General features: G+C 43.7%; 1 protein-coding gene across 1 annotated transcript in view; it reads left to right on the top strand.

The window, feature by feature from the left end:
- The window catches only part of anos1 (anosmin 1), a 43,321-nt gene that overhangs the window by 9,426 nt on the left and 20,422 nt on the right, over positions 1-13,473 (top strand). The window contains exons 3-4 of the mRNA XM_075478694.1: positions 12,436-12,498; positions 12,806-13,028. Coding sequence (XP_075334809.1) covers positions 12,436-12,498; positions 12,806-13,028 — 286 coding nt within the window. The remainder of the gene's footprint in view (positions 1-12,435; positions 12,499-12,805; positions 13,029-13,473) is intronic.

The following is a 13,473-nucleotide window of genomic DNA, read 5'->3' as shown; positions in this document are numbered from 1 at the left end:
AAATCAACCAGCTAAGGTTTGCTGAAAGTCTATAAATGTCCAAAAACTCTTTAATGGACTTCTTGTTCTTCCTGCTGTAACGAGCATGCCAGTTAGCACTTCTTTATCCCGCATGTAGACTCTGAATACATGAGGCTGGATTTGATGTAAGCCCTTAAAAATAATGATATGCTTGTGTTTCTGCTCTACAGCTGCGACGCTCCGCTGCTTTGCCAGTCCAGTTTCAAGGGCTCCCCTAATTTAATTAGTTTAATTGTATCCTAGGTTTTTGGTTCAGCTATTCAGGATGCAGGCCAGGGTGCTTAACTTTAAATTGCAGCGAGAAGTCAATGTTTTGGGAGCAAACATCACCACACTTCACTTCCACCTCAACGACTCGAGTGCACACTCAGAACTTGTGTGTAATGTGTGAAAACAGAGCTATTGTGGTCACTCTAACAATTGTACCAAATGGGCCCATGCTGTACAGTGGTTCCCTGTGAATAGCTCTACAGCCGCTGATTAGCCTCTTCACTTCATGAACAGCCCACAGTCAAACAGAGAGACAAAGGCGGTGGCTCTGGTGGGAGTGCGTTAGGGCAGAAGGCTCGTCCACCCACAGAGTTCGTTGAAGAGGCTCTGACTGCGATGTAAAAAATAAAGAAGGGCTGCCTAATAGTTTGCACAAAGATGCGGTGACCCCGTCCATCTGTCCGCGTTTTAGGAAATCCAAGAACCCCGTTTTCTCTTTGTGAAGTGAGAGTCATTCTGGTCACCTCGTATGCAGTGTCCAGAGTCGACCCCACTCTTAGCTTCGCCCATTGTCATGCTAATTAACCCGCTTGCCCACTCACCGGAGCAGAGCGAGGTGGCATTTGAAGAGCTGGGAAGTCATAATAATGCCACAAGACCGGACCGGACCGGCACAGGGGAGCAGACGGCAGGCATTTCTATGAGCTATTGTCATTTTGTCTCACCGCCGTTGGATCTCCCCAGTGTGGATGTATTCTTTTAAACTTTAGAAAATTCCATGTTGTCCTCTTTTCCCGTTGGCGCAGAGAGAATAAACTTTGTGTGTGTACATAGCAGGAGCAGCCAAGAAGCTTTCCAATTTTAGAGCATAGCTGATACTCTTTCGCTTTCCCCCATGGGTGTGATCCAGGCTCCACATCAAATGTTAGGAGTGACTTAAGGCAGTGAAATGCTGCTCTGCAACAAAGAACAAAGTGGCATGCTTCATTACTCAAACGTCTCTCAAGGAGGGAGTGAAGAGAAAGGACATTGTGCCTGGATGAGTAGGCAACTGGAAAATGCTCGTCACTTATGATTTCTGAAGAAGGGTGTGAAAAACTTCCCTTGCAAGAACAGTGAATATCTTGAACACCTTTTATATAAAATCTATACACATTTTCCCCAATTTACCCCAGTCAGCGCGACTTGAATTTTCATCGAGCTAAAGATACAGTATGACTTTGTCATGGCATCTTTTAGCGTTAAGATTTTTCTGCCAACCAGCCAAGCAGAGAATTTACTGAGGAAAAAAGCTTGAGAAAGCGACATTGTCAAAGAAACCATTTGATGGCAAATGAGTTGCACATGTCTTTCATGGACGGCTCATATATCCCAGGTGGCTCCTTTGAGCATTTTCTCCCATCCTTCGCTCCCTAAGCTGCAAATTCCAGCAAATGAATAACAAGTGTTTACTCTTTTGGATTAGGTGCGCCTTTTGCCTTCACATGTTGGAGGCTTTGGAGCGGTTTCCCTGAATAACAATCACTGGAATGCTACTATGTAGCATTCAAAAGTGTCTTTGAAAGCCCACTGTCAACCCCCTTTGGTAGCGACCCCCACATTTTCTCACGCCGAAATAAAACGGTCAAACTTACCCGTCAGTGGCTCTGTCTTCAGGGTCTGCTGAATCAGAACCTTGACCTCATTCGCTAGTTAAATAAAAGCACATTTTGGGGATGGGTCGCCTCCACATGAAGCCTTGAGAGCACGTCACTGCAGTTTAAGAGGTCTGTGATGGTATATTTTGAGGTGCCCTGAAAATATGTGATCAAGCGGATGTTGGTTGGTAGTTTTACAGCTGGGAATAGTTGGGATTGTTTGGTGCTTGGACATACTTCAAAGCACCTTTTGGTCATGCTGAGGCCAGACATTCGTAACACCTCCCCGTGTTCGTCACATTACCAGCACCAACACCTCAGAGCGAGCTAGGCTTGAAAATCAATCCGTCATTTAGGCTGTGTCTGGATAGCCTGCCAGCGTAGGTGCAAGCAGAGTGTGTAAAAATGTAGAAGTGTTCCTTGCCAATTTATTCCTCAATTCTGTGTGAATTATTTGAGTTGGTTTGGTGATGGTGTAAAGAGGCGGCTCTGCAGTTTATCTTAACACTTTCCTCTTGTTGTTTTTTTTCAATCTAGTTTGAGGCAGCGTGTCAGAGTGTGTGTGGGTGGCGGAGGAGTGTGAAGCAGGACTGGTCAGTCCCAGCAGGAAGGGCCTGATCTGGACATGGTTGTTAAGTTTCATTGGCTAATGGGGGGTGGGCGTGGGGGGGTCCTCCATTGGCTGCTATCTGTGCAGCTCATTATTCACATGGTGGGTGGCAGCAGGGAATGAAAACCCCCACAGCAAAAAAAAAAAAAAGCAAAGACGTGGCCACAGGAGAGGAGGCAAGGAGACTGCAGTTCAGACCTCCTCAGTGGTGAAATCTCACCTCTTAAGCTGCCCTTTGCAAAGCTGTTTGTTCAATATCTGCGTGACGAGCACTTGACTCACACCAACTCATACCACCAGTGTTTTTCCCAATGTTGTAGATGGCTCTGAATAAGTGGCCATTTTTAAAAATATATATATATTTTTTTACAATAATCCAACCTTCACAGATAGCCCGATCTCCCATGTTCTCCCTGTCAGACGGGATTTCATTCTCTTGAAGGATTAATGTAATCAAAGCTGCTGTGAAATCCTCTTTTAGCAATAACAAGCAGTCACTCTGAGACAATCTGCTGTAATCCAAGTGTTTTGGCTCAATCTGAAGATTGATTGGCAGAAAACATGTCAAACCGAAGTTGCAATCATATCTTTCCCAAGCTTACATGTTGAGAAGTGCTGAAAAAAAAAAAAAATGATGCCACCAAAAGTCCCAGAGGTGAAAGGAAGATTAGAATGTAAGAATCTTAAGGCTGATGTACTTAGGTGGTGGTTTATCAATTTATTCCAGCTGCATTCAAAGCTGCTGCGTCCCGCTGATAAATCGCAAGGATTGCGCGCAACAGTTTCAGGACGGCGGGAAATCGCAATGTATGTCAGAAAAAGGCTCCCCGTCTAACTTCTCCCTTAACCTCCGACTTGGAAATGACCACTTTAGCGGAGAGACTTTACACTTCAGATTTCCAGACTGAGCGTGTATGAGAGACAAAGGAGACGGCTTTTCAGTAGGTGCTTCTGTTTGCTTTCTCCAGCTAAACTAATTCAAAAGTCGACATGCCCAGGTTCGCCCTCTTTGTTCTGCTGTTTGAAAGAGAAATAAAAAAAAAGAAGAGGAATCCATTCATCACTCCAAGCATACAGGCTATATTGTATCACTGTTCAAGGCTGTGCATCGTTTCTCATTCTGGACATGTTATCAGAAGCAGAATTAGTGTTTTTCAAAGGATTCTGAAACTCTGAAAAACAAGTGGAGATAATGTTTCAGTGTGGCTGGAGCATGAGATTAGGACAGCCCCCTCCCCAGCTGCATTTTTGTTGTACTTGTTGTTGGCCTACATTTGGACAAAATCTCCAAGTCTGGTCTCATTTTGATCTGAGATGAATGAGATTGAGGATTTAGCCAGCTTGAGTGGTCACTGGAGTGACCAACCTTTATCTTTTTTTTCTCCCACATTTCCTCAGTCTCCAGTCACTCACATGGCCGTGAAGAGAAATGCATTTCTCGCCGTCTGCAATGACAACCTGGGCTCATTATCGTTGCCGTAAATCACCTGGATTGACAGTTTGAATTTGAACGGAAGTGTTTTATCAAGTGATGCCATTTTCAGCTCTGCTTCTGTGCATCTGTCATCATAACATTATTCAGTGCGATGATGTGGGAGTAAATACAGTAAATCATGCGTGGGGCAGAGCTGACGTGCTTTTCAGCACAGCGGAGAGGGTTTGGCTTTCCCATGCCACATCACAGTGAAAGGCCTGCTGGCCTCTTTATCACCAATCTGACCCCACATGATGGATACATCCTGTTGAGTCTAATTGTCATGAAATGTAAACTGAGCCCAGAGGTAGGTGATAACCGAGGCTCTGGTTACAGCCACTGTAATTTGGACTCTTGTCACTGCGGAGCATAACATGAGATGGCAGAGAAGCTGGAAGAGAATGAGCCCTCGGACATCCATGTGTGACTCTGTGTGTGTGTGTCTGTGTGAAACTTCAGAGTCATTCAGTATTAATCGAACTCCTATTACATTCCACAGCAGACAAAGCACAATTCTGGCTGAGCTGTGTGGGCTTTTTTTTACTCATAAATAAGGCAAGCACCTCTGATTGTGGAGTAAATGTATAATTCATGCTTCGCCCCTCCTGCTCCTCCTCTTTTTTCTTCTCACTTTCTGCCAAGCTACTCCTTTTTAGCTCTTTGTTGTCTGCACCCTCAACTGCATTTTAATTAATAATTAAAGTGATCCTCAGAGAGCGTCTGTGACACCACCTGCTGGTTTCCTCGCCGTTTCCTCGCCTGATCTGAAAAACAAAATAAAAAGCTTTGAAACATATACATTTCATTTCAGCCCTCTGGAGCTGGAAGAATAAACTGATTTAGTTGGTTTTGAGTATGATGGAATTATGACTCTGGGAACGCTCACAGCAGATGTCTCTCTCAGGACTGTAAAACACCTGGAAATTTGGATACTACAGTATGTCTTTATTTGCTTAAGGAGGAACATGAAGCAGCCTGTATCAGTGTTAGTCTATAATGATTACCTTTAATACTGTATTCATTATCTCTTATAATGATGCTATTGATGGGGTGTAGTGATATGAAAAGTAAGTTTCTTTTATTACCAACTATTAGCAGGAATTAGCGTCTATATCTCAGATTATGTTGGAAATCTCTAACCGATCATGTATCTATCCTCAAACCAGCTGTGGTGGAGGTGATAAACATCTACAGCCATGATAAGATTGTATTGCACCCACTGCCAAATTTCCATATGATTTGGATGCACCTTAAGATCGAAAGAACAGACAGCTGCCTAAATGCTACACTCATAGATCACCTGGTTTTCTCAAGGGTGTCCACCTCCAAAAAATTGAGCATTTGGAACATATGAAGCACAGCAGCACCAACATGCTGTAATTGTGTTTTCTGACTACAGCCTGACTCAATGAGCCCTTGTGGGTTTTGCTCTTTGTTTGCAGAGCTTTATGTAATTGCAGAAAACAACAGCAAACAGAAAACCACTGCACTACATTTTTTTTTTATCTGATTCTCCTTTAGATAAGCTCGCAGCATTTCTTTCATTATATTTTTGCCCGTGAAACTTTTCGTCTCACTGATTCAGCAGCTTTGGTGCAAATACTGAAGACCTTTCTCATCCGTCTTTCCTCCCTCTCGAAATGAAAGTGTGGCAGTTGGATCGGCATGCTCCTGCCGATGGAAAAACTCGTTTGAGCTCGCTGAGTGTAGAGTTGCAAAGTCGCACGTGAAGTCAGTGTGCTGCTAATATTTTTGATCTACCTGATCCAACCCACTGTCTGCGTAAACACACACCTGCGCTGATTTACAGCTATGCAGTAATTAAATACACGATATGTCATAGACTTGACAGACAGCAAGGTCACGTTAGGTTGAGGAAGTAGAGTGTCTAGACTTTGTAACAGCTCAGGTCGAGGATATTTTCTTCCTGATTTACTCTATTTTACAGTTTTCTTTTTTTTTATGAAACCTAACGGCACGTCAGAGACGTATTGGATAGCCTTCCTAACATATTAATTTATTATCTATCAGATCACATCTCAGGAGCTTGATGATATATGTCTCAACCCGTTTAACCTGAAAGGAGAGCCTCTGAGGGGCAGCATCTGTAAGGTATCTGTGAAGGTTTTAGACATGCTAAAAGACAGATTTTGGATTAAAATCATGTCCGCCTTAAAGGTACCTCAAAGGAAGACGATGGAAAAACTGTGAAATATAACGTTCAACATTTGAAGCTTTCCAGCCAAACACTTCTAGAGACTCCCTGAAGGTAGCAGGGGGGAGTTCTCTCAAGACTTGGATGTCTTCCAGGGGTTTTACTTTCTGTTTACATTTGCTCTACTGATAGGAACACCGAATTCACATAAAAGCCCTCTGATAGTTGGTATGCAAATACAAATATGTTTTATTTCCTTCACACGCAGGCCCAATAAAACCAGGACTTCCCTTTTGACAAAATGTGAAATAGTCTCATAATCTAAATCTATTGATTCATGTTTTTTTCTGCCATTGGACATGAAGCTTACTAAAGAGGAACACAGTCGACTGTTGCGTCACATTTAACAGGCGGAAAAGTCCACATTTGGAGACTGGAGGGGTCTGAGGATGCCATTACACACACCGCCTTTTAGGTGTTAGAGCTAACATTGAGTCCCGTGCTGACGTCAGGTATTTTCAGGTAACTTTGCTTTAAAATGACATGTTTGGGGTCGGTGTTGCACTTTTACTTGCTGTTTTGTTGCTGTTTTACCTGTTACAAGCTGCAAGGTTAAGGTTAGGTATTTAAAATGAAGTGGTTAGTGTTAGGAAAACATCACGACTTACGATAAAAACACTTATACCGCCGACTGTCCCTGCTCTGAAATAGAAAATAAAAAGACTCAAAACAGAAAGAACATGAATTGTCTCGCAATAAAGACACAAATAAGGCACTTTTTAAAAAAATCCTATAAGTACGAATTTGTGACTTTACGCCCAGAACTAAGTGTTTGAGACTGTGAATGATGCACAGGCAGATTGTGAGAAGTCAGGTCCCCTTATCTAACCAACCATTGTTTGGGGGGAGCCACAGGGAAGGTGGCAGCAATTTCAGAATTTTTTACTCACCTTGTTGGACAAAAATAGATAAAACAAGAAATAATGCCACTAAATGTTATACAGAAAAAAATGCATTGAGGTGTTTATAAAGGTACTGAAGGAAAAGTGGGTACACTGGCCTCGTAAAGGGCCTGGGACAAAAAGGAGTTCCAGGTTTATCAGGGCTGCTAAAAGTTCACCTCAGCATCTTTAGTTTCATAACAGAATCAATACACTGAAATTTCATTTTCCATGTAACGATCGGCATATCTTAAAATGCCCTGACAGCTCTGATTGATGAAACCAGAACAGAACCGCTGAACTACAAAGAATTCCACTACATGAACCACGAATCTTCGTAACAGCTGACCTCATATTCTCATCACTGCTTTGCTGCCGTTTCTATAAATGCACGTGTGAGAGGAGGAGAGCTTAAATGCACAGTAAATGTTTGTGTCCTGAGAATAGCTAACTGATGATTCAAGATACACGGACCTTCTTCACACATACACATAGCCTTGTGCTGACCCAGGTGCAGCAAACACATAAACTTCAAGGCTTCGTATGATATACAGTTTTCAGTATCAAGCTGTGTTGCTTTATGTTTTCATTTCCTTCATTTGGGAAGCAGAGCTGGACTCTGGCCCAGTGTAACTCCCGGCTGTAACAAAACAGCCACTAAACCGTATGACTTTAGTGTCAAGAAACAGGTGCCAGCCAATTCTTAGGAGTGAAGCTAACGCACTAACAAACGTTATTATGCACTAAAAGGAGAGCACAGACTGAGGAATGTTCTCCTTGGAAACTGCTGTGAATGTGATGCTGATGTCTCCTGAAGACAAAGGCGAGCATCCAACATCAATATGTGGACGCTTGATCAGTGTGGAAGGAAGAGAGACGAAAAGAGAAAAAGGCTAGTTTTAATGTTCGTCTGCATTAGGGTGGACTTGAGTAAAAGGGAATGAAAGAGGAGAGGTTGTAAGAACCGAGACGGAAGTGGAGGTGAGGAAGACCTCCAGATAAAAGTGAAATAGAGAGAGAAGTGAATACGTGGAGTCGGTGCCTATTTGACTGGAAGAGAGAGCAGAGCCCAGTAACTTACTCCTGGATGGGTCGATAGATGTGAGCAGAAAGAAGAGAGCTGCTGTAATAATTGAGTCTGGTCACTGAGAGTGTGAAAAGCACCAGGGCAGCAAAAAAAGAGACATAACTCATTGAGATTGGAGGTGAGATTTACAACGTGCGTGATCAACAACAGAGATTCCGCCATATCTGAGTCTCCCAGAGAGGCAGGAAGCTGTGGCTTCATCCCAAGGGACAGCAAAGGCACCTTGTAAATATTTCTTTGCCTCAGTGGAGCCTGACGGCGACCACCAGCGCTGCGATTGATATGGTCAACTCTGAGCCTTTTGGTAAACAAAGAGGAAATCATAGCGGGGTTTATATTTTAGCAGATTGTGTTGAGGGAAGGCACAGGTGCCCACATGAGTTTGTGTTAGCTGTGTTTAATTTGCAAACAATAAAACTCCCTGTGCGAGTGTGCAAATACCTTTGGGCAAAACAAGAAAATGTCATCTGCATGTGTATGAAATATAGTTCATCTTTTGCATTGTACACGCTTGTGCATCATTGAACCTTGGGGCAACTTTGACTGGTAGAAGTTTGTGCTTCATTAAGTAAAACAAAACCCTGCGTGACATTTTATTTGCTGACTTTTTTCCCTACTCTCTGTTATTCCAGCCTCTGACTGACATGCCTTTTCTATGAGGGGTGGAGATGCTGTGACAGAGAAAGGAAGTTCTATGCGCGGCAGTCGACCCCCCCCTTCTCTCCCCTTCCCACTTCGCCCATCTTCGCAAACCCCCCCCTCCCTCTCGCCTCGTCCCAGCCATGAAAAAGTGAAGATGGGCTGTGGCATTGGCTGCCATTCAGCTTGACTCCCTCATCGGCCCCACAGAATGCCTTTCAGGGTCCCCCAGAGTAACAACTGCTGCGTTTTATTACAGCGTGAAATGGGGAGTGAAAGACCGCTATGGATGTTCCTGCTTAACCATGCAGAATGTGTCACCATCGGGCAAGACGATAAGAGGACAAAGGGGAAATCAGACCCTCAAATGCTTTTGTTCAAACTAACAGCTCAAGTACAGAGAAACAACCCAGTGCTCTTGTTTACATGTCTGAGAAAAGACTTGTGCCTTTTTGAGTGAAATTTGTCTTGAAATATGTTAACTTCACATAGCCCAATTACATGCATTCCTTGTGCGACTCTAACAGATGGTAGCTGTGTTGCCAGCCGGAGAGATTTGCCTAAGGGAGACCCAGTGCTGGCATCCACACCCAGCTCATAGGCTGTGTCCAGCTCAGTTATGCGCTCTGCTCTGGTTCCATAGTGTATTTTCCCAGATTATGTGCCAAAAGCCAAACACTAGCTATTGGTAATGCGAGATGTGCAAACATTGGAGGGTTTCATTGACATGCCAGTGACACTTTTATGTGCTATTTATGGATAAAGGAAGTTTAATGTGTTTTTTTTCCCTTTGGATTGTTGTGACGAATGTGTAACGGTAGAATCCTCACCGATCAGACCCACACATTTAAAAGCCGAAAGTTCACGTTTCAGGCAGACAAGGGGGACTGCTCTGCAGACGACTGGGCAAAGGCATTGCAGAAAAGTTGCACAAGACTGCATAGAAAATAAGTTCTGGCTCCATCTCAAGCATTTTTACATGGTTTAGATTGAGCACCAAACAGTGTAAATAGGAATCAGGCACTTGATTGATGAGAGCACCTTTGTAATTATATCCAGCCGTCCTATTTGCTTTGGCAAGGCATCTGTCGTCGGCCCTCCTCTTCTCTACTTAGATGTCAGGTTGTGGGTGTGGCTGGGGAGAAACGCTGACAGATTGTCAGTTTTCAGCACACCTGCAGGGAGCTCTCTGCCTCAACACAGATGCTTATCTTTTATTAGGAGTGGGATTTACGATATACCCGCTCATTCAGTAAAAAAAAACAAAAAAAAACTGTCCTGATAAATTTTTCAAGTTCCTGGCAGAATTGAGCTGTTTTTGCCATTTGGGAATTTTTCCCCTGCAGTTTTTATGACAAAAGAGTAAATTTGGACGATGCGGGTGAGACAACACTGATCACACAGCCAGCATTCTGATCTGTGTTGCAATGTCCTCAGTACGCAATGTGCTGTGTTAATTCATGCAGCTTGGCACACAAGCCTGAGCATCTCGAGGTAGCGCCGATTCTATTTTCACGTGTATTGTTGTGAACCAGAAAAGGATTCATCTTCAAGAAAAGCTACCGGAATGCATTCAGACCTCGCACACAAGATCTTTCAATGAGTAAAATGAGCTTCATCCCCAGGCTTAAGTGTGTATGTTCAGTGATTTGTACAGGGGATTTGGGGGCTTTAACATGTGCGTCTACTGGTGGAATGTCCTTTAGACACTGCTGCTGCGTTTAGTTACTGCCTCATTGTTCCAGCGTGGTGCTCCTCCAAGCCTGGGATGATGCTGCTCCTGCTGCTCCACAGGCTCTACTCCCAGAGGACACAACTGAGAACAGAATTAATGATATAAGGTTACCATATTATTAATAGCAGATGATTTTCAAGCTGCACAGACTGAGGCCTAACTTGGACAGTGCAGTTGAGCTTGTATGTCATGTTAAATCCCTGAAGTGTTACAGTGGTTTCACCTGATCAGCTCTGTTGAAACCACAATAGCTGCTTTTGGAGCTCTTTCCTGTCATAACCCTCCAAGGTGTCCATTTTTATTCCTCTTGGCACTCGATATTTCATATTTCTGTAGTGATATCTGTATTGCTATAAAACGATAATTAAGAAAATGCCTTCCCTCCCAACCTTTTTTCGCTCTCTTGAGCCAGCCGTTAAAGACTCAACACGCCATCCACGCACAGAGTTTATCGGCTGACAAGAGATGAGGCTGGGCCAGATAAAAAAAAAAAAAAAAAAAAAAAAACGACTGAGAGGCTGAATGGAATTGCATGCTGGCAGGCTTGTGCGTGGTCCTGATTGCTGCATGTTCCTCCAGAAGCAAGGTTTATGTTTCATCATGCACCCGTCCACCACACTCCATAAAAAGCAAATAAACTTTGCACTGGCAATGGTAGAATAATGACAGAGCTGGCTAATGAGCGAATTAAAGAGTAATAAATACAACTCTGGCCTCCTGACTGAGATGTGAAAGTTCTTACATCATTAGCGTTGAATGCAGCCTCTATTGTACAGTAGATGTCTGTTTGTAACCTATCTTCTGTACTGTAACTTACATAACTGCATGTTCTAATCTGTTATCAGGAGTGTATTTCTTTGTACCTCAGCCATATCCTGTTTCCCACTCTCACTGTCCAGGGTAATGAACATAGCAGAATGTGTTGAAAATCTATCACTGACTCTACCTTAGCACTGAAGCTGGTGAAAGAGTCTAAATTAGATGGGGTTGAATGAGTGACTTTGGCAGGCCGTGGGTTGGTGCGGTTTGGGCTGCTCCCGGTGCAGTGCAGATGCAGCTTGGCAGCGGTTTGACTTGAGTTTGCTCTTCTTTTTCACACCAGTTCCCAGCAGCAGGAAGATATAAGACCCTAGCTTCTTTCATTCTCAACCTTCCCCGAAGCACAATCTGCCTGATTCTATTGGATGTGGATGGCTGTTTGTTTTAAATTAAATCCACTTCTATCAAATTTAATTTGTTCAGGGTGAGTTGTTGTATTTAAAACAAGAAGAGTTTGACTAGGATGGTAAACGTTCATTTTAAATTATATCAACCCATTATGTTTGGCTAAATGAGTTTGAGGCACACTCACGCTGTGCTTCTTCTTTTATCTCGTGCCTGTTTTGAACCGTCAGTAAATGTGTTCCATGTGTAAAAAAAAAAAGGGAATCCCAAGAACAGTAAACCAAGTGTATCATTTATTAAACGCTCTCCGTTCAGCGCTGGTGAAGAGAAGTTAAGTACCAGTGCCAGAGTGTATCAAGCCCAGACATGAGCGGGAGAAGTGGCAGGATGAGAATGAGGTGTAGACAGTATGGGAGGCTAGTAGTGTTAAGGCGTGAAGAGAGAATCTGTCAGGGCCCACACTATGCAAAACCCAAGCATGAGTCGGTTTCCAGCACAGCTTGTGTATGTCTGCTCATAGCAGACAGTCTCTTTGCCCATTGTTTGCTTTTGTTAAAGGCAGGCTTGTGTCCTTTGAAATTATGCCCGGCATCTTTAACAAAAAGGGGTGTGACTGGTTGTTGGGAATGTGTTAGAGGAAGAGTCTGAGTGAGGTGTCATACGGGCCGCCGGGACACGAGCACAGAAGGCACCATCTCTGCTGCAGCAAATCTTTGATGTGGCTGGTTCTTTGAAGAACTTACACCCTTCTCCTTTTCACAGTGCCTGGAGCCCTGCAAGGAATCCTGGGACCTGAAGGAAAACCAGTGCCAAGATTTATGTGAGGTATGTCACTACCGCAAATGCTGTGGTTACCTCAGACATGAGTGTTCGAGCCCTCCAGACCTAATGGGAAATTTCACCGAGGGGAAAGTTTGAAAGGGGTGTGAAGTGACTCTTTCTGCACTGTAACGACACCCTCTGTGCGACTGAATCAAAGCCATTTAATGTACTCATTAGTCATAAGCTGAAATGTAAACAGGACAGTCACTGTTAACTCAAAGAGCTGCCTGTTTGTAGAAAGGCAAGTTGGTCTTAAAAAGTAACCTGACATATATTTTCCCTCTCCTTTTCCCACTTTCTTCTTTTGTAGCCCCTTTTCCCCAAGAAGCACTATGAATGTCTAACAAGTTGTGAGTTCTTGAAGTCGGTAGAGGGAGTGAAGCAAGGCGACTGCCCTGCCCCAGAGAAGGCCAGCGGCTTTGCTGCAGCCTGTGTGGAGAGCTGTGAGGAGGATGGAGAGTGTTCGGCAGTCAAAAAGTGCTGCTCCAACGGCTGCGGTCACACCTGCCAGATGCCCAAGAATCTTTACAAAGGTAATTTGAAAGGCAAGAAAACCTGTATTGAATTTTATGACATCATTCTGCCGCAACAGATTGCTGTTGAACATTAGAATCTAAGAATTTAGCCGTGGTTGAGTTGGCAGCATCGGTGCTAAACGGTGGTTTAATGAATGCGACGGCAAACACTGAGCAGCTGCTTTGTAAGAAATACAACAGAGGAACAAGTGTTGTATCAGCTTACAGTGCAACCACACAGAGTCATTTTACTTGAACTGATTTCATCATGCACATGGCACAAGCAGTTTTCCAACCACAGCGGGGCATATTAAGAATGCTGTTAGCTCGCTGAGGAGTTGGAGGTGCACAGCCCCGTTGCCTGCGGCTGCCCCTTCTTTTCCCATTACCGCAGTATTTAAAATTGATCCTCTGATTAGGAAAATGCCAGTGTTTAAGTCTTGCATTTATGATAGATAATAAC

Source organism: Odontesthes bonariensis, chromosome 12, assembly GCF_027942865.1.
Source record: "Odontesthes bonariensis isolate fOdoBon6 chromosome 12, fOdoBon6.hap1, whole genome shotgun sequence".
Classification (NCBI taxonomy): domain Eukaryota; kingdom Metazoa; phylum Chordata; class Actinopteri; order Atheriniformes; family Atherinopsidae; genus Odontesthes; species Odontesthes bonariensis.
The sequence above is the reverse complement of the archived record's forward strand: the minus strand, read 5'-3'. Positions and strand labels throughout refer to the sequence as shown.